The 20,370-nt window shown below is 61.2% G+C and overlaps 5 protein-coding genes across 5 annotated transcripts; all 5 read right to left on the reverse strand.

Annotated features, from left to right (window-relative positions):
• Positions 1 to 501: 501 nt before the first annotated feature.
• Positions 502 to 3,552, reverse strand: LINJ_32_2570 (conserved hypothetical protein; the record flags this gene model as incomplete). Its single annotated transcript, XM_001467896.1, has 1 exon — positions 502 to 3,552. One exon carries the CDS (start codon positions 3,550 to 3,552, stop codon positions 502 to 504), a length of 3,051 nt encoding a protein of 1,016 aa, XP_001467933.1.
• A 557-nt stretch (positions 3,553 to 4,109) lies between these two features.
• LINJ_32_2580 (conserved hypothetical protein) lies at positions 4,110 to 5,354 on the reverse strand (the record flags this gene model as incomplete). The annotated part of the gene is made up of 1 exon (XM_001467897.1): positions 4,110 to 5,354. One exon carries the CDS (start codon positions 5,352 to 5,354, stop codon positions 4,110 to 4,112), a length of 1,245 nt encoding a protein of 414 aa, XP_001467934.1.
• A 937-nt stretch (positions 5,355 to 6,291) lies between these two features.
• Positions 6,292 to 7,542, reverse strand: LINJ_32_2590 (conserved hypothetical protein; the record flags this gene model as incomplete). The annotated part of the gene is made up of 1 exon (XM_001467898.1): positions 6,292 to 7,542. One exon carries the CDS (start codon positions 7,540 to 7,542, stop codon positions 6,292 to 6,294), a length of 1,251 nt encoding a protein of 416 aa, XP_001467935.1.
• Positions 7,543 to 9,079: 1,537 nt separating this feature from the next.
• LINJ_32_2600 (conserved hypothetical protein) lies at positions 9,080 to 10,150 on the reverse strand (the record flags this gene model as incomplete). The annotated part of the gene is made up of 1 exon (XM_001467899.1): positions 9,080 to 10,150. The coding sequence occupies one exon, from the start codon at positions 10,148 to 10,150 to the stop codon at positions 9,080 to 9,082; it is 1,071 nt and encodes a 356-aa protein (XP_001467936.1).
• Positions 10,151 to 11,263: 1,113 nt separating this feature from the next.
• On the reverse strand, positions 11,264 to 14,197 carry LINJ_32_2610 (conserved hypothetical protein; the record flags this gene model as incomplete). The annotated part of the gene is made up of 1 exon (XM_001467900.1): positions 11,264 to 14,197. The coding sequence occupies one exon, from the start codon at positions 14,195 to 14,197 to the stop codon at positions 11,264 to 11,266; it is 2,934 nt and encodes a 977-aa protein (XP_001467937.1).
• Between the last annotated feature and the right edge of the window lie 6,173 nt (positions 14,198 to 20,370).

Raw genomic sequence — 20,370 nt, forward strand, 5'->3', positions numbered from 1 at the left:
CCACGCGGTGCATCCTCCTCGGCGTGGCGCAGGCTCCCTGCACACCAGCAGGCAGTGCGCGAGGGCCGGGGGGGTGGGTGGTGGGACACACGCCCGAGCCACGCTGACGCTCTGCCTAATCATATGGATTAGGCACAAGCGTGCTCGCTGTCGCAGGGGGGGTGCCCCGACGCAGCGCCATCCAGGACCTGGGCGCCGGCATCTGTAGCGATGCATCGCCCGGGCCTCCCTCCTCCCCTTACGTCGTGGGTGCCGGGCCCCCGGCATCCCCGGAAGTGAGGTTCGGCATTCGGCAGGGATAGGTGGAGGGAGGGGAGAGCTGCCTGCCCCCGCCCCCTCCCTCCCTTCCCCACAGAGAAAGAGAGAGCGTGTAGGGGGGAGGGCGCTGGACTCTGATGATGCCATGCACTGGGGCGTTCCACCTCCGTCGTTCGGGAAGGAGAGAAAAACGGTAGAAAAAGAAAGCATTGAAATGCCGATATCGTATACGTAAGCATGCCCTCAGGCAGCTGTGCGCATCAGCGCATTCATCGACACTCGATAGGTCATCGGCAGCGATCCCACGTCCGTAGGCGTGGTGGAAGCTGCTGCGTCGCTCGCGCGAACACGTTGAGGAGAGTACAGGAGCAGCACGTGACGCAGGGTGGCATCCAGCTTGCCAAGGAGCTGCAGCTCCACCGCAGTGAGCGGCACATGTTCGCAGTGGAGGAGAAGCAGTCGCCATGGTAAAAGAGACCTACCAAGCTGTTCCGCCAGAGCACGGACCACTGCCTGGGCTGTTGGCGCAACGAACGCGCGGATGAGCCCCGTGCCACGATCACTGCTGCCATCACGTGAGACACCATCGGCCGCGCCTGCTGTTATCAGCGCGCCCAAGTGATGAGTAGCTTTGAGGACGCAAACGAGCTCCCGCTCCCACTGCCGCCTGCTCTCCGCAGCGGACACGGTCATCTCTTGCGGCAGGCCCGGTTGGGAGGCTGGAAGCGCACCGGGAGGACGGTCACCCTGAGCAGCTTCGATCGCTTCCCTGCGTCCTCCTGAACCAGCGCTTTCAGTGCATGGCGTGCACGCGGACGACGAACACTCGGGCGCGATTGGTGCGACGCCGCCTGCAGAGGGCAACTTCTCCGACGTGGACCGTGCTGACGCGCCGCCACTTCTTTGCGGTACCCTCCGAACACGGCGATCGCTGCGCCACTGCAGCAGCACACGCAGCAGCAATCGATTAAGCAGACGCGCTCCCTCTGCAGTCACAGAAAGCCGCTTCCTCAGCGACGGCTCTGTCGAGGCATACTCAGCGAGTACAGACGCGGAGCAAAGGCCATCACCGGAAGAAGGCTTGGGTGAGGGGAGGAAGAGGGCTGAGAGCGGAATGTTCAGCAGCGCACGATAAAGCTGGTCTGCTGTGTGCATTGGCGTTTGCAATGTGTTCAACGCATTATCGCCACGGTGGATGCACCCGCTGCTGTCTGCAAGTTCAGCGCGAGCTGTGCCGGGAGACGAGGGCACAGATGATCGTGCCGTGGACGCATCCAGCCAACAACGCAGAAACGAGGCGAGGTGAAAATATGCGGACGACTCCGCGTGCGCGCTAGCCGGTCCCGGAAGAGCCGGGCCGAGCTCTAGCAAGGCGCCTTCACGCTCGACACGCGCCAGGAGTGCGCACAGCTCCGGCAAAGTCGCATTCGCTGCCGCCGCTGGAGCAGAGATGGTGCATGCATGTGTCATCTTCGTCTCCGCACCCTTCGCATTTGAGAGGCGCGCCCTTCTGTGTGGAAGGAAGAGAAGATGCAGCGCCGCCCACGCCGTCACGTCCAGTCGCGCATCCTTCGAGAAGAGCGGCAAGAGGGCGGCGAAGGCGTGGCGTGCTGAAGCCCAGGTCACCTCCTCGGCGTCTGGCGGAGAGGGCGAGCTGTGTGGTGCAGCGCACGTGGACGGCGTCTGCGCCGTTGGCGTCTGTCTTTTCTGCAGCTGGGAACAGAGAAGTGAGAGCCACAGCAGTGGTAGAAGCTGCAGGCGGCGCTGCTGCAAGCGAGGCGGCACACGACGCGCCAGTGAGCCTGCATCCGCGGCATTGCCGCAAGAGGAAGATGAGTTTGACTGAGCGCCGAACAGCACGGAGTACGCCGCCGCGTCGGGGCCCATAAACCAGGCATCTCGCGCTGCCTCAGCGCGGCGGCCCGCCTTGAGTAGAACAAGCTCATGCCACAGCACATGATCCACGCACCGGCGTGTCTGCTCGCAAAGCAGGGCAGCGTGTACCTGCAGCAGGCGCTCGTATGAACGCTGCGTCCTGCCGACATCTTGCAGCGGACTTGTGTGCTCCAGCAGCCCCCAATGCTGTACCCCCGCCGCGAAGTGCACAATCGCCCAGTGAAGCGAGTGCAGATGCCGCGACCTCGGCGGTGCCTCCACAAAGGCGGCAGTGGCGCCATGCCGTCGAGGAAACTCAGAGGCGCTAGATGGCGCGGAGAGGTTGCCTCGCTGCCGGCGCGTCAAAGCCGCAGCTGCAGCCGAATCCTGCGCAAGGAAAATGGAGGTGGAGAAGCACACATCCAACAGACGCTCTACGTGCGTGTCTGCGACGCCGAAAAGACCGCTCACATGCAGCAGCACCGTGACACTGAAGAGCGACTGCGTCAGCGCCGCAGCGAGGTGGGCCGGAAGCGGATGTGGAGACAGGGACGACGTGGGAGACGGCGACGTAGAAGACGAGGGCGAGGGCTCCTCAGCGTTGCGGTCTGCAGCGCGCTCGTGGCGGTTCGGCGGTGAGGAGTTTGCTGGTCGCTGCGAGCCGACTCGGGCTACCTGCGCACACGACTCCGCCTCTGCGATCCGGCGGCGCAGCTCCTTGAACTCGATCAGGGCGTGATGAGCGTGGTACTTCGCAAAGCTAGACACCTCCGCAACGAGCTCCGGGCCGTGCGTATCCGTCTTCGAGGTAGAGCAGCCCTCCACATCGGCGCCTCCGTTCCCCCAGAGCGGCCCCGCTGCCTCCGCAGAAGGTGGGAATGGCATCTCCGCCAGCCACTCGTACAAAGTCGACTGCCCCTCGGTCTGGCCATGATAGCGCCGGCCAAGCTGCACGTAGCGCAAAGCGCGTCCCACAGGAAACGCGTACGGCTCCGTCGAGGCGGAGGCATCGGTGTCCTGCGGCGTGCAAGAACGTCGGCGCGCACGTGGAGAATGCTGGTGACGATGATGGTCGGCGTGAGCACGGCCGCAGCTGCTCCGAGATGGTGATGGAGCACCGGCGATTGCGGATGATGATGCTGAGTCCGATGTCTGCCGCTTGTTAAAGACGTCGAAAGCAGGCAAGTAGGAAGGCGTGGTGGAGGAAAAGTCTCGCGCTGCAGACAACAGACTCCCCAAACCAGGGATACGGCAGCCGCGACGAAGAGGCTCGAGAGCACGGCAGAAGTGCACCTCCGAGCTCAACGTCCTTGCGACAATACGACACAGCACCGATTGACGACCACAGCGAAGCGTCGAGGAAGAAGCGGCGGCCGCAACGGGTGAAATGACAACGCTTGCATGATAAGGTGTGTTCATGTTGTGTGTGTGTGTGTGTGTGTGTGCGTGCGTCTGTTTGAGCCTGCAATGACGCGGCGCCTGAGGGAGGGCAACGGAGAACAGAGAGACGAGAAAAAAAAATGAAAAGGAACGAACCTCCTCGGAAAGAGAAAGTCAATCCGACATGTTGGTCATCCCTGTGCCACCGTGACGGCCAGAAGATTACACCGCGCATGGATGTGAAGAGCGCACGGGACGCGCAGGCAGTGACTGCCACCACGTGAGCAGGAGCACAGTCGCCGCTGCGGATGTGCTGTGAGGGGTGGTGGGGACAAGGCATCTCTCCTGCCTCCTCATCTGGACACTTCTCCTTTGGTCTTCAACTCTCATCATGTCGCATCTTGCGCGTGTTAATCGTTACAGAGAGAGAGAGTCGAAGAAGACGCCACCGTTTTGCCATCATCGCTGTCCGTCCTCATTTCCGAGTGGATCGGAGGACGGGGGGGAGGCAGAGACGAAGCGCCGTGCACGCGAACACAAAGACACGGACACGTGCACACCTCCTTTGCTTTGAATGCGCTTGCCCGGCACGTGTTCTAGTCACCGTCATCCTCAGACGAGGAGGAGGGCACGTCCTTGTGCTCTGCAGTCTTCTCCAGCACGCAGAAAAACATTGGGCCCCATCCATGGCAAGTGTCCGGCAATAGCAGGCGGCCGTACGCCGTCGCCTCGCCGAGCACAGTTGGTGTGTGTGGGGCACACGCCTCTGCACCAGACGCATCCGATTCGCTGGCGTCGGTTGCAGTCTTCGGCGGCGCAACAAGGGCAGCAGCAGCGGCGGACGATGTCTTGATTACCTTGACCTCGCACCTAGTGCGCTGCAGTACCTCACCCACAACGCCATCGTTCTCCAAGGGTGAGATGGAGCACGTGCTGTAAACGATACGGCCGCCAACGCGGCACGTTTCGATGGCACGCTGCAGCAGCATACGCTGAAGAGCGGCGAGCTGAGCTGTCGTCTCCTCAGACCACTCTCGCAAGGACAGAGGCGAGCCGCCTGACTGCTGAAGCAGGTGCCGCTCCGAGGAGCACGGGGCGTCGACGAGAACACGCGAGAAGGCCCCTGGGTCGTACCATGTCTGCGCATCGCGCTGCGTCGTTCGCCACGGTACGTAGTTCACGGGCACGTGTTCCTGTAAATTCCGCCGAAGCCGCGCGCAACGGTCGGCGCGGGCCTCATTGCACGTGAGCGCTCCGTCAGGTGACAGAAACTGCGCCACGGCAACGGACTTTCCACCTGGGGCGGCACACATGTCCAGCACCGTATCAAATGCGCCGACCTGCAGCTGCTCCACTACGTGCGCCGAGGCGTAGTCGAGCAGGTAGTACGCCTTGATGCCAAAGGCGTCGATGGGGGGTTTGTCGATTACGCCGTTCGGGTGTAGCAGGTCGCCAGCCGCTGCGGCAAGGGCCTTCTCCTGCAGCCTCGCCTCGTCGTCGGCACTGATGCCAAGGTCCGTCGTGCTGGCGGCTTCTGTCGAGTTGACCTTCCGGGCAGGTTGAAAAGCTTGGATGAGGGAGTTGGGCTCCACCCGTGACAACCCTCGCGTCGCCTCCTCGAAGGGGACCTGGGAGAAGCGGTTCCACAGCGCCACCTTGCGCGGCGCCTCTATCATGGCAGCGCGAAGTGTGGGCCAACGCTTACCGTAGATTTCGCTGTAGTACTCATCAAACGTGCGTGGTTTGGCGCTGCCCTTCGCCTTGAAGCCGCCCTTGGTGTGGGCGGTAGGGACAGTGCCAGCCTTATTACGGCCACGGCCGGTCCCACGCAGTGGGGGCATAGGAGAAGCAGAGACGCGTGACACACACGCGACGGTGCGCCAAAAAGGGAAAGAAAGAATCGCGACGGGAGCGGCACCGCTCCGCGAGTGTCGGGTGCGTCGGCGGCGTGCAGCGACCGTATTTGGCCCTGTGCATTCACAAGGATACCGACCACCAAACCGGTGCACGCGGACACGCAAACGCGCAGATGGGACGCAGTTCGCGAAGATCGACGCCCGCAGCCGCACAGCAGATGTGGGCAGGGAAGGACGGAGTCAGGCGCACAGAGTAGCAGGGGTAGGGAGAAGGAGGCAGGAGAAGGCGAGAGGGTGGCAGTGGCGAAGACATGTGTGATATATGCAAAAAAAAAAAATAGGGCCGGTGCCGTCTGTTCCAAGGGGTACTAGTACACGGGAGAGGAAGACAAGATGAGGAAAAATGGGGGCAAGGCCCGGCGTCGAGGCTAAGACTGACAGCGGCGATGCTGGAGCATCCACCCAGGCATATCCTGCACAGCCGCTTCTTTAGAGAAGATGACTTGACGACCCTAGAGAGAGGAATAGTAGTGTTGTGCGTCTGTGTACGCAGGCTGGGAGACGCATCGAGGTTGAGCGCGAACAAGGAAGTGAACACACTGTGCTCTAGCCTCGTCCCACTTCAGCGCCCAACTCTCCGCGACCTAGCCCGCGATACCCCACTACCAACGAGCCCGTCGTTCTCCGCTCTCGGCTTTTCCTGCGCCGCTTGCCTTCATGAAGCGCTGTGTACTTGAGAATCAGGCGGCTTCACCTTAGAGCGCACACACGCACACGCAAGCACATGCACATCCACACCGGAAACACAAAAAGAGGGGTGGAGGCGCTCCGACACCGTGGGAGCGGTGAAGGAAGAGGCGAGGCCCAAGATCAAGAGAAGATCCGCCTCCCACCTCATGCGCCAAGACAGACTTTGACACAACTAAGGGCTTGGCTTGTCATTCGACAAGGATGCATCGGCATCAGCAGAGGGAGCGGCATTATCACCTTCCTTCACATCGTCCTGCGCTTCTCCTCCTTCAACGGTTGCGGCAGCCGACGGAGCCGAGTCCGCAGCACTTGCCTCTCCCGCCGCCTCTGCTGGCACCGCCAACCCCAGCGCATGGTTCAGCTGTGAGTACGGCGGCGGGGTGTAGCGGGTTGCCATGTAGTTCTCCCCTCGCAGCGGGCGCTGCAGCTCATCGATCATCGGCTGCTTCATCCAGGCGCAGCCGGTCTCCGGGTCTGCCAGCTGAGCCCACGCGCGATCGATGGGGTCTGGTGACTGGCGCAGCAGCGACGTGTCCCAGTGATGCATGTACGTGTTCAGGCCCACTTGCGGGCCAAGCACCTGTACGTCGTAGGGCACCTCAGCCAGGAAGTAGTGCACCGGCACACGCCAGTAGTAGATCGGGTTGTCCTGGCACAGTACCGCGGTAGGGTACACGTTCCCTGCCTCGACGGTGATGCCCGTCTCTTCCCACAGGGTTCGAATCGCCGCCTCCTTGTAATGCTCGTACAGCAGTGTCCACTTTCCAGGTGTCTTTAGTGAGATCGGCGGGATATCTGGCGGGCGCAGATCGCGATTGATGCGGCGCAGCAGCAACCACTCCACGTCCTCCTGTGGCCTCGGCGCCGCGGCAGTGCTTGTGTTGACGCCCTTACCTGGCCTTCGCCGGAACACGGCCAAGCGCACGTAGGCGGGGTTCTGATCGAGCGCCGTCTCCATGAGCTGCCGGCAGTTGAAGATGCCACGTTCGCTGCCGAAGAGGTACACCGTCAGCTCCACATCATCCGCTGCTGCGTAGCCGCCCTCCTCCTCCGGCACGCCGAGCCGCGTCGGGTTGGTGGGCTCGACCTCTAGGTGGACGCCGGTGCGGTACTTGAGCTCCGAGGCCCACTCCCGCATCGGCCCGATGACCTTGCGCGCCTGCGCCGCTGTTGTCTGCCAGCTGTACACCAGCGAATTGGTCAGAAGATCGAATCGACCCGGAGGCCGCTCGATCTTCTTCAGCTGAATGCGCGCACTCGGCGTCTGCAGGTCAGCCTGTACGAGAGACTGAGAGAGCATCGCATCTACGGACAGGTTGCCCTCTCCCTCGAGCGCGTGCGAAAGCTCCGACTGGAGCCCGGAGGAGTCGTCTGTCATGTACCCGTACCCGTCCCCGGTGGATTGCCAGCGGCAAGACACCATCTGCGTCGATGGGTAGCAGCAGCACCTGCTGGTACTCGCCCACGCCGGGGAAGAAGCAGCTTGCAAACCCGTCCAGCCGCGCATGAGCGACAACGTCGCCCTCGTCCACCGAAGTAAGGTGCTACTAAAGTGCATGGGAGAAGCAAGGGCACGCATCCGCGAGCGATGCAGTAATGGCCCAGTGAGCTCCATCCTTGTCTACGGCCCGCCTCGAGTCTGCGCTATCTGGCACAGGGACACTGCACAGAGGCAAAGGGTTACAGAGAGAGAAGCGTGGGGCCCAGAACGCGCGTCGGTAAGCGCGGCATGTGCAAATTCCAAGAGAGGAGAGAAGCGAGGAGGAGAGTTGACGTCTGTGCACATCTATGTGCGTGTGTGCGGGCGCGTGTGTTTGTGTGTGGCGGCAGGCACAAAAAGGAGACATGGGACAAGAGCAGAGGTGTGCCTCACCCTTCACTTCATCCCTGTCATCCCACCACCACCAGCACAGTCGATTTCTTTTTTCGGGAGGGGGATTCCGGAAGCGAGAGACTCGCCACTACAGGTCGTCGCGGATGCGCATGTGCGAGAGCCGATAGAGGTGCTGTGAATAGGGCACCGCGGAAAAACGGAGGTGACAGCTGCGCCGCGATGAGCGCACGACCTTTCCGCCCCTCCACCCGCCTGCCCCCTGTCAAAGTGCAGACACGCCTGCGCTGTGCCGAAGAGGGCACTATTGCGCTGATCCGATTGCTTGCTGTTCTTTCCTGCTTTGCTTCTCCTGTCTGTAGAGTACCCACCGCCGCAGGTAGCTTGTATCGACAATCACTCGCTTCCCGCTCCACACATCGCACAAACACGAAAACACGTGCACACATGCGCCGACCACGCCCGCCACATCCGCAGCATTCTTTGTTTCTTCTTCCACCGCATCGCCGCCCGGTCTAGAGCACAGAGACATGACAGAGTGCTCGCGGATGAAGACACTATAGACAGATATATAGATACAACCAGACGATTAAGCGCGGCACCGGCACGCAGCAAAAAAAAAAGCAAGCGCGGGCGGCAGGGGGGAGGGGGGAATGTCTTACTTGTGAGCTCCACCGTCAAGCAGGACGGCCATCCACGTACTACTTGACGGAAGCAGAAGGGATTGTGAAGAAAAGTGTACGCCTGTCCGGGTTCGCTTACGGACTCGAGAGAAGGAGAGAGACAGTGATGATCGAGACGGAAAAAAAAAACAGGAGCAAACCGGCCCATGCGTGCTTGCCTCGCGGATGCCTTTTCGCTGTAGATGGCGGCCGTGGCGGCCATCCACACGCTTCGTGCCTGTGCCTTGGTTTGTGCGGAGAGGCGGGTAAAGAGCAGAAGAACGTCGGCAGAGTCGCGACGGAGAAAGAGGGGGGAGGGGCAATGATCATCTGAAGACTCGCAATCCATCGACCGCACCCACGATTCGGTGTAAGGAGGAGAAGGGGAAGAATGCATGCACGTTCACAAGCATTGCAGAGGTCTGCAACGCTCAAGCACACGCCCACACGACCCAAGCGCGCCGTTGTTACTTCGCTGACCTTGCCGTCGCAGAAGTCGGTGGTGTAGCCAACAGTAGCAGCGCCGTCTCCTGTGCCCGCTCTAGATGCTTCCGCAGAAGCATGAGCTTAAAGGGAGTCACGTTGCGGCCAACGTTCAAGTCGTACTCGTACGGGTCCTCGATGCACCACCGGTAGTGTATTTTCTCTCCGCGGATTCGGGCCATGTCTTCTGCCTGCTTTGTCCACGAGAGCATCTCCTTCGTCGTCTCCCCCGCCGCCCGGGTCAGGCTCATTACCTCAGTCTCAGGGGCGAACTCGTCGAGGTAGTAGCGCACAAAGTCCATCAGCATGTCCGCCAGCGCTTGGCCACCTTGCTGGGGGGTCTCCAGCGGCATGTAAGGCGGCATCGGGGCGATGTCGGCCACGTCGCACGACTCCACCGGCACGAGTGTCACTAGCCTCCTTCGCAACAGGTAGTAGACGACCATGATGTTCCAGCCATAGGAGGTGATGCAGCCGCCATCCACGGAGGCGTTCAGCCCTGTCCTCTTACTCCACTGCTTCACGAGCATGCTCAGCCAGCGCGCCTCGGGGCACTGGGTGAAGTAGGCCCGCAGCAAAGCGCTGTTGCGCACGCCATTGCGGCGATTGGCTGTCACGTCGAAGCTCACGCTATCCACACCGAGGCCACCCTTCACGCGCAGCACCGGCACACGCGTGCGGCGGACAAGCTCGATACCCCACAGGTAATGCTCCCGTTTCACCACCTCGCTCAGGCGGAAGAGGAAGTCTGACTGCAATCCTTTCGCTACCTCCGAGACAGCATCGGCGCCTTTGCCATCCTGCACATCCGTCGGGCTCAAGCATGCGAAATCCACATCAGAGCCCTGCTCGTGTACGCCCAGCACAGCGGTGGAGCCGAAGATGTAGGGGGTCATCGCCGGGTCCACTGTCTGCACGCACGCGGAGACCTTCTGATGCACCTCCGCGACGGGCTGCGTGTCCAGCCGCCGCGATAGCTGCTCATCGCAGAATCGCGACACCGCTGCTCGAACGTCGCTAATCGCGGCGATCGATCGTCCTGACTTGCCTTTCATGCGCACCCAATGAAGCGTGCAGCACACAACACAGCTTGCAACCCTGTGCGCACGCGTGATTCTGTTCTGCTCTGTTCTTTTAGTGGTGTTGTCGTTTTTGCTTCGTCTGCTTTGCCCCCTTCTTCCGCCCCTATCTGCGTGTGCGCGGCGTAGCACAAGCAGAGCAATTCTGTCCGCCCTCGATAGGCCCTGCAGCACGTGCGCGCAATCCAAGTGCGCCGAGGTTCACAAGAGGAGCGCCGCCTACACTCAGATGTGCACGCACGACCTCTCAGCGCACACGAGCGTGCCAGAGGCGAACGCGAAAAGAGGAGCAGAGACACGGTCCGCGCAGCCAATGCAATCCGCTGCGCACACAGGCGAAAACAAGAGACAAACGGCGTCTCGTGCACCAGCACCGGTCTCGCACATGTGCACCGGGGGGTGACAGCCTGTGGGTCCAGGTAAGTGTGCGTGTGTGTGTGTGTGTGTGTGTTGGACAAGAACAAGAGGAAAGCGTAGGCGTGCTCGTACGCGCACGAATAACGAAAGAGAGACGGTTGGAGAAGAGACGACGGAGCAGGAGGAAGAGGAGGAGGCGGGGGAGAGTGTTAGCGGATATTCGCAGAAGACGAATTGCAGCGCGGCGACGCGGAAGAACAACGACGAACAAAAAAGGGGGCCAAGCACATGCCGTCATGCACACACACACGCATGCATGCACAACGCGATGGTGCCTGTAGCAGGGGGAAGGGGGCCGGTGGGCTTCAACAGAAAAGGGAGGAAAGAGAAGACTCGCACGCGTCTGCCCGTGCGCGCTGCCCACCGTCTCGCCAACCTGAGACATTTATGTATTCGCTTCAGCGAGATCACGGGGTCGTTTATGGCATGCCTCTTGTGATTTTCTGTGCTCACTGGCAGAGACATGCAACGCGGGCATGCCTGTGCGATCCGTGGCGACTAGCAGAGAGGAAAGCGGAATGGGCGCAAGACACACGATGATACAACAAAACGACAGCGAAAAAAAAAATACAAACGAAATGCGCCGCAGAAAACGAGAAGCGGCAGCGCGCCGCACGGAAAGAAGCCATGCCGCTCACAGGGCACGCACGAGCGAAAAGGCGAAGAGGCACTTCAGCGTCGGCTGCCAATGCGAGATCCGTGCTCCATGTCGGTGAGCACCATCAAGATGTTTGTCAGCTCCTCCGTGACTCGGTCGGAAAACGTCACCCCCAGCTCCGCCAGTCTCTTCGAATGCGCCTCAACGGCCTTAGCTGACTGAACCTGGTGCCACACCACATGCCGGTTGATCTCCGTCACACGCGCGCGCAGGAAAGCCACAGAGTTCTGGTACACTACGTAACCCACCTCCTCGTCACGCTGTTGATGCTCAGGAGACTGCAGCGACACAGACGAGGGCATCTGGGTGTGCGAGACCTGCAAGTGCGATCCTTCGCATCTGTGCGCTGCCGGCTCCATCCGCGCACGCGCCCTACTGTGTCGAGCGCTGGAATGGTCGCCTTCCCCGAGGTCCATACTCAGTGATCGGTGCACGCTGTCTGCCGCCGCGTGAGCGCTGCGGGAGGCGCGTCGCGACGAGGAAGACGCGGAAGTCGCGGCCTCGTGAAAAGCGGCGGCACTGTCGCTCTCTCGTTCTCCTCCGCTCCGTCTCCGTGTCGGTGTAATGCCGTTCACCGACGTCGCCGCCGAGTGCGTCGTAGGCGTGACGTCACCATCATCCCTGCCTTCGCGTGCAGAAGTCACATCGTGCTTATGGGTTTGCCGTGGTCGCGGCGCACTAGCCGTCGCTGCCGCAAGAGCCAGTATCGCGTTCTCCAAGTTTGCTGGCGTTGCCGTACGCTGCGCCGGTCGTGCGCTCGCCACCGGAGATCGCGGCGGGCGAGAGCGACACACAAAGCAAGTGCACCGAGAGGAAGAGCAGCGAGGCGGCGTCTGCGGGCGAGGGATGCGGCGATGCCCTGCCCCCAGACCCAGGCTGTCACTCCCGCGGCGAACACAGTACCGCGGAGAGCAAAGAGCGTCAGGGTAGGACTGAGGTGAGTGAGGTGCGCGAGCAGAGGAGGCAAGCCGGCGGAGACTGCGCCGTTCGAGGCGCGCGGAGACGGAGCCCGGCGGTGTTCGCTGAGCTGGCCGCGTGGCGTGTTCCCCTTTCTCATCCTCCACTGCCTGTTCCCGGGCCACAAAGTTCGCGAAGGCCTCGGCGGCTCGGCGCGGCGACGGCTGCGGTGGCCGCGGTAGTGGCGATGACGACCGCGACGACCACGAGGAGGATGAGGATGCGCAAGGCTCAAGCTGCAATCCAGCAGGCGATAAAGTGCCCTGCGCGGAAGCGCTTCGGGGGGTGGGGCAAAACGCTACCTTGGAGAGTGGCAGTGCAGGAGGCGCGGCACCGTTAGCAAGCAGCTGGGCACGACTCACCCATCGCGGGGGGCTGTAGAGCCGGCCAGCCCGCGCCAGATGTTGATGCGGTGACACGAGACCGGAAAGGGCGTTTGCTCCAACTCCCGCGGGCGGAGGAGAGGCGTGCCGGCCCCGACGACGGAAAGCATCGGCCTGGCTGGTCTGTACAGCTACCCGCTCATTGTCGGAGAGGACGGGACGGTGAGCCCTCATAGTTGCGCCCCCACCAGCCGCAGAGGATGGCGACGGCTTCAGAGGCGTGCGCGGCTGCACAGGTGTGCCGCAACTTTTCCAGGGAAGCGCAACACCCTCTATTGGACACCTTGGTGCAAGCCGTTGCACGTGGCGCCTCGCCGTCTGCTGGTGTGGGCCACGCGCCTCTACGGAGATCAGTGGTCTGCGTCCTCCTTGATTCGCGCACCTGGCATCTGGTTCTACTGCCGTCACTGGCCGCGGTGATGCAGGAGGACGCTGCGGCGGTGAAGGTGGCGGTGGGACTGGGGTGCGCAAGCCCGGTCTGGGAGAGACCCGCAGACCACTGGTGTGTGGTGGCCATCGACAGCGAGCAACACCGTCTTGCCCCTTCGCTCTCGCCTGCGGAAGGCGACGCGGACGCGCAGCGGCACTCGCCGCAGACTGCGTCAAGCGCAGTAATCGCTGCTGGCGGTGATGTGCCGCTGCTTTTGTTGCCTCGTGGGCCAGACGCTGCCCTGCGCGCCGCGCATCCACAGTCACCACGCACAGTCGCACCTCTGCCGAGATGATGCGATGGGCCCTGCGCAGTCCGTCCAACAGCAGCGCCGCTGTAGCCTCCTCCAGCCTGTGCAGCTCAAGAGTGAGGTGAACCCCACCTTCAAGGTGGTGGTCAGAAAGCGGTCTCACATGCGGAGGGGTACGCAGAAAAACCGGAGACGATGCCAGTGACGCCGGATGCGAAACCGGCATGACCCGCGGAGAGACTGTGTAGAGTACCGGCCACATCACACCACCCCTTCGCAGTCTCCATTGGGAGGGGCGTGAGGAAGCGCTGGGTGGCGGTGGCACGCCACACTCGCTGTTCGCGCATCGCTTCGGCCGCAGATGCGCGAGAGGAGGAGTGCGCGCATACGGAGAAAGAGCCGCTGATCGGTCGGAGGACGGGTACCGACGCCAACGCGCGTTTCCTGGCTCTCCGCCCCGACCGCTCATGACAGGGTAGACCTCCAGCGCGGACGGCACGCGGCGAACTGTGCGCGGAAGCGGCGATTCAGAGGTGGCATCGGCACGCAACACTCTTTGCGCGTGCACCCTCTCATTCCACGTGAACGCCGCAAGCCCAGATGCCACGGCCACGGACTCCATCGAAGTTACCCCACCTATCACAGAGATGTGCGTCAGAGTCGGGGATGTTGCCGCCGCACACAGCAGCGCCTCCAGTGCCGTCGACGACGCCACGTATTTCAAGTGAATCGTCATGGTGGTGAGCGACACGCACGAGGCAAAGAGTGGGGCGACGCACTGCACATCGCAGAGATGAAGAATGTGGAGGGGTGTGTTGCCAACAGTCACACGCTCCGCCGTGTTGTGCGTGAGACGAGTGGCGAGCACGTGGGTGGAGGCGGTAATGTGTCGCGACCTCTGCACCTGGGACAGACCGCTCGGTGGCATGTGTACTGTTATAGAGAAGGGCCAGCGAGTGAGTTACTCTGCGTGTGATTCAAATTACTCTAGGTGCACGCTCGGTGTTCCACTGGCACAGGCGGCTCACCCAAGCGGCTGCAGCTCGAATGAGGGCTGCTCGACGTCTGCGCCAGCCTACTTGAGGAAGTCGATAAAACCAGCAGAAACCGGCACACAGGCCAACTGCCCTACTGCCCACCGGCATGTCACGGTGCGAAGCTGATGGTGTCTGAAAATATCTACCGCAGCTCAGAAGAGAAGGTAGCGGCGAGAGCACTGCGGTCACGACAAAAAGCAATCATGCGAGTCTGCCAAGGCCTGCTGTCGGTATAGGTGCACGGTGGGACCGACATGAGGGACACTCACAAGTGGGCTTGCGTGAGGTGGGGGGAAAAAGGGGGTGTTCTGTGCGCCAAGGCACCGAAGCTCTTTTCGAAGTCTGTGCGAGTTTACGCGAACGTGTGACAGCGAAGCACCCCTGTCGCTCTGTAGGTTCTTCTGCGTGTGCGTCGATCGGTCGGTCGGTCTACATGCAGAAAGCGCGTTGGCTTGTCCACGAGCAAAAAAAAACGGTAAACGGATGTATGCGCAGCTGTACACCGGCGAGGGCATGCCCTGAGACAGAGGGAGGGGAAGAAACAACGATACACCGACACGCGTGCGCAGGTGCAGACATGGACACGCACAAGTACTCTAAAAGAACGAAGCGAGCAAGCAAAGGATTGATGCGAGTGCTCCCCCTCCCCGCGTCCTGACTCTACCTTCTCTTCTAGTTTCTCTATACGAATGCGCGGATGTGCCTCTGAATGTTTGTGTTGAGTGAACGATGAAGGGCTCGGAGGGGCATGTCACAGGAGCAGCAGTGGTGGCGGTGGTGATGTGTGTGTGTGTGGGGGGGGGAGTCAGAAGACAGAAGAGAGACGAGGTGAGCAGGAAACCGCTACGAAAACAATTTGGCGAGGGGCACACAAGGCACAGACTAGGGTCCGCGCCGACTGTCACGAGAGAGAGAGGAAGAGTGCACCATATCAGCCGGCAACGGGAATCAGCTTGGTGTGACCGTGATGTCGCCGTTATTTCCTCTCGTCTGCGAGATTGCTGCTTTCCAGCCCTCCGCAGTAGCCGCAGTAGCCTCCTCTCCCCCTCCTCTGTGGCGACAGCTTTCCATTGACCATTTTGGATGGGCAAGGAGGAAGGCGCAAGGCGACGAATCGCGTAGGAGATCGTCGGTGAGCGAAGAAAAATCACTGGCAGTATAGACCTAGTAGTCGGTTGCGGTGTTACGCATGTGTTTGTGTCTGTGTGTCAAGGCCAGGCAAGCCGGCGGGGGAAGCACAAACATTAAGAACAGATCCACACCAGTGGAGCACCTCCGCACCGTCCGCTGCAAGGGGGTAAGAAAGGGGGGGCGGCGGCGGGCCGCATAGAAGTTCAACCCTGCATCGCGCCATGGTCTTCGCCGTCCTCTGGCAAGCATGCCCTCCCAGCACCCGTACACACTCACGCGCACCGCGGAGACACCCTCGCGCAGGTGTGATAGGGATAATTCTTACCCTTGTGGAGTCGTCGGCGGTAATGCTGCTTAGCTACCGAGATGAAAACGGCAGGTAGAGCCTCCTGCTCTCGACTGGCAATGAAAACCGCAACGTGTGTGGGTGGGTGGGTGTACGTGCAAGTGCGTGTGAGCGATTGCGCTGCAGCGATGGTGTTCGTTCAAACCATGTGAACAGCTCACTCTCAGGATGGTGGTCCCGTGGCTTGCGCCACGACATAGTGCTCCGCCGGAGCGGCTTTCATAGCATCACGTGCTGCCGCTAGCAGCCGCTGCTCGATATCCTCGTAGCGCTTCTCCTGCGCCGCACGCGCGCTGAGCATTTCGAGCGCAAACACCTTGTAATAGCCGGCGCAAGTGATGACAAACCCCGACACCAGGCCAGCAGCCTTAATGCGCCACATGTCTGTTCGACTACGCCCTCTCACGGTGGGTAGTCGCTCGAGCGCTCACGTCTACACATCCAAAGCGGGTGTTGCCTCACCAACCGTCTTACTCGCCACGCAGATGCCCAGACGCCTCTCGGGGTGCTTGTGCTCCCCATTGCATGATCGCAACGGTGAGGGATACAGAAAAAGAGAGCGAACCGGAGAGACGACGGAGGGGGAGGAGAGCAGCCGATAAGTGAGGGGTCGAAATGTGCATCACACACGGAGACGAATACACGTACATGCACACGCAGCAGACTGACAAGCATGCAGTTGGGCTCACCGAACAGCTGAGAAAAGGAGAGCGAGAGAGACGCGTAAGAAGCTTACCCCTCTGCAGTGACGCTCACGAGGCAGCACAGAGGAAGTCGGATGAGGTGGCGAACAGAGAAATCGCCACAAGAGCAGAGCGGCGCAGATGATGCACGATAAGAAAAGGAGAAAACAAGGCGCGGTGAGAGTGCACGCGGCAGCGCGGCGCCGCACTCTTTTTCATCACTCTCCCTTCCTGCCCCTCAGTGAGCGGCTGGCAGCGCACCAGCATCTCATCCCCTACCACGCAAGAGGAAGTCGCTTTGGAGTACAGCGCAGAATGCGGAGGTCAAGAGGGTAGCGCATGGTGCTGTGCAACTGATCGAAACGCTCTCAGTTGCGTTTCTTCCTCCTTGTCTCGCTCCGCCTCGCTTCGCTTCCTAGCCGTCGATAAGCTGCAGCTGCATGTGCCTCTGATATGCATGTGGAAAGGACAATTACGGGGGCATGCATGCATATATATATATATATATGCGTGTATGTGTGTGTGTGTGTGTGTTTGTGCCTTCCAGTTGCGCATTTTCTGTTCGTTTCTGACCCTAGCTCAGATGCTCTCGTTGACGTTTTCGCTCCCAGCTCGACTCGGAAAGGAGCGGGAAGGAGTGGGGGGTAGGGGGAGGGGGAGGGGGCGGAGCAGCGCTCCTCTTCATCGTTTTGTCTGTTAAGGGTTATTCGTTTGCTGTTCTTCTCTTGCGCGCATATGCGTAAGCGGCGCGCGACACACAGACGCGCGTGAATCGCTTTCATTGTCTTTCGTTTATTCTCGACGGTTTGCGGCTGAAGAGTTGTCGGACGTCTCCCTGCCCAGCCGACACAAATAATTCAAAGCAAAAATAGCGAAGGGCGGGTAGCGCCTGCAAGTGCCGCACGCGCTGCCCACTCTCTCTTCATAGGTGCAACTGTTTCCTGTACCGCCGCCGCCTGCAGGCATGAAAAGCTCCACACGTGCACACAGAAACCTGCCTGTTTCGCTCCGTTACTAATTACGCTCTCGCCCTCTCTCTCTGCACCTCCCGTTTCTGCTGCGTGGCGTTGCCTTGACAAGGTGCATCACGCACACGTGAGCAGACTCGCAAGCGAAACAGATGATAAAATCGCTTGCACTACACTCAAGGGGAGTAACGATTGGTGAAAGAAGCCAGTGCGCCCGTGCCACAAGTCACGAGCGATGGAGCCGTTAGCGGGGCGGTGTACGCAGAGGACCGGCGCAAATAAACTCGGAGGAAGAGAAGGTGTAGCACGCGCTACAACGCAACAAACGGTGTCCACTACCGTCATAGGAATAAGGCTATGGCGGCAACGCGCACATGAACCACGGAATTTTCCCTTTTCGAAGTGTCATTTTGCCATGTACGAGTCAACAAAATATACACGCATGCGCACACACCACCACCTTCTGCTGCACCGCGGCTAAATCCTGATCGCCTAGGGTGAGCCGTCTTGCTGTAGAATCAGGGTTGTGCGTCGACGGGACTCGTCTTGTCCGTCCTTGTCCGTACGTCGCATGCGCGCTGCGTGAGCGGCGCCCGAGGGGGGCTTGGGTGGGCCGCATGCCCTAATCCACGCGGGCTGCGCACAGGCTTCTGCTCGAGGACAAAAGCCCTGGCATCTAGCGTGCGGGCAACAGAGGGTGGTCCACGTGCATGCAGCGCGAGCTCAAGGAGGGAGTTGGCGAGCTTCGGGCCAGGGCCCTCGAAGGCCCTGCGCCGTCTGGCTGTGTGCCGCGCTTCTCCCCGGCTCGCTTCAAGCCGCCGCGTCCCATAATATAGGGTGAACACCCTCCGCATGGAGGGTCTGGAAGACCCGGTGGGTGCAACTCGAGGTGCCCTCGTCGTGCCTCCCCGCACCCATGCCTCAGCAGCCCACCCGCTCAGATGGAGGGGGTACCGCATGCTCTTTGCACACACGCGCCTTGGGCTTGACTCGTACGGATCCCTTCCCGCCTTTTCCGCCCATCGCTCTTGCGCTGCTGACCTCTCGATGCGCTGCTTGAACGTGGCACGCCATGCCAGCTATGCTTGACAGTCCGTGCGCACAGCACTCGCATTTCTGCATCGTGGCCCCGCCTCAAGGCGACGCTGCTGTCTGTGGAAGAGGGCTCGGTGTCTTCATCGTCCATTTCGGTCTATTTCATAGGAAGGGGGAAGGGGGTCTGGATGGCGTGCCCACATGCACCGCGACAGATGGAACGCTGCTACACATCTGTGGTAGCAGGGAGCACTCCGCCCTCTCCTGAGCCCGCACGCCTCTGACAGGAGTGGGTGTGCCAAGCGGAAGGGGCTCTCGGACAGGCACGTGCGGCTGCGCGCAGAGAATTCACAGCTTGTCCTTCCGAAGGGGGACTTGTCGGCGGCGTCAAAGACGCTACAAGAGAGAAGCCCATGCAGCGCGAGTGAGACGTGCGTGACGAGGTGAATGCGTGCAGCGGAGAGCTGTTGCTGGTCGCGGTGCCGCGCACCGGCGCGTGTGCGCCTTTTTTTGGGGAGATGCTCACCCCTCTGCCTGGCGTGCTCGAGCGTCCAGCGCGCCACCTTGCAGAGGGCGAATCGTAGTGTGGCCTGCATCACATCCTTGCCCGCGGAGGATGTGAGGAGTGTGGTGTGACCAGCACAGATGGCGCGGTGCCGTGCCGGCGTCCGGTTGCGCTGCACACTTGGGGGGGGGGGGAGGGTCTACAGCGGAGCGGGGTGCGGCTGGAGTCTGTCTCGCAGAATGGTCGCTCAGTCGTCGCGAGGCGACTCGCTGGAGGGGGCTTTGGGGGGTGGTTGCTAGTCGGTTTTACAGGATGGTAAGGCGCGGGACCACCATCTGTTTTGTGCGGCTTCAAGAGGGGCACGAACCGCCCCTCCTTTCCACGTAGCAAGGGCGCGGCTTGTGACGACGCTCAGGTTTCAAACCTTCAGCCGCGCTCTCTTGCAGTGCACCGGGAGGGCCCTTGACGCTCTCAGGGTGAACTTCGTTGACGCCCAGGGCGGAGCTGCAGCGGAGTTCGCGGAGCGCCATATTCGAGCTTACCCATGGCGAATGGTTTGAAGGGCGTCGAGTTGGTTCTCGCGGTGGGACGTGAAGGCGGGCTGCCGAACGTCGCGCTGACTTCTGTCGGTGCATCGTGACCACTATATTGACTTGCGTTCTCGCACCGAGGTAGCGGCCACCTTGTCTCCTTGCTGTTGTGCGCAGTGGGCGGGGAGGGGAGAGACCCATGAATGGTCAAGATGCGTGCCCATTGTCGAGGGTCGCGGGAGGGGTGAGGGCGTCGCAGGATTCTCTCCATCCCTCAAGGCCGGCTCCTTCGAGCGCTTCGATGAGCATACCCGAGAGAGGGCGATGCTTGGGAGGCTCACAGGGTATTTTGTCGAGAGATGCTTGGAGCTGCGCCAGTTTTCGCGCCCCGGGCGGTCGACAAGTAGCTTTACCGGATGGAAGGGAGCTCCCGGTGGTCTTCGCGATGAGTCGATTTGTAAATGTAGCCTCGTCCCTGTGAGTGGCGCAATATATATATATATATGTATATGTGTGTGTGCATGTGTGGTGGGATGGGGTGGGGCTGCGTGGACGATCCGCCTTTCCTCCCTCTGGTCCGATTTCGGGTTGTCGTGGTGGTCTTGGGGGTCAGTTCCGCACTCTGAAGCTCGCGCGTCTTCGCTTCTGCATCGCTGTGGTGCAGGCACGGTCTTTTCGGACTGATGTGGCGACCGCGGTGCGGCACCGTTGCCACATCGCTTCCTGGAAGGAACGTGATGGGGCCCCAGTCAGCACTGGCGGCGCCCGGGCCATACCCCTCATCAAAGTGGGCAGCGGACCGAATCGCGCAGTGGTCAATCGGTGCCGTGGTGGCGGTGCCCCAATTCTAGAAGAAGCAGTTGAGC

The sequence above is a fragment of the Leishmania infantum genome, chromosome 32 (genome assembly GCF_000002875.2).
Source record: "Leishmania infantum JPCM5 genome chromosome 32".
Classification (NCBI taxonomy): domain Eukaryota; phylum Euglenozoa; class Kinetoplastea; order Trypanosomatida; family Trypanosomatidae; genus Leishmania; species Leishmania infantum.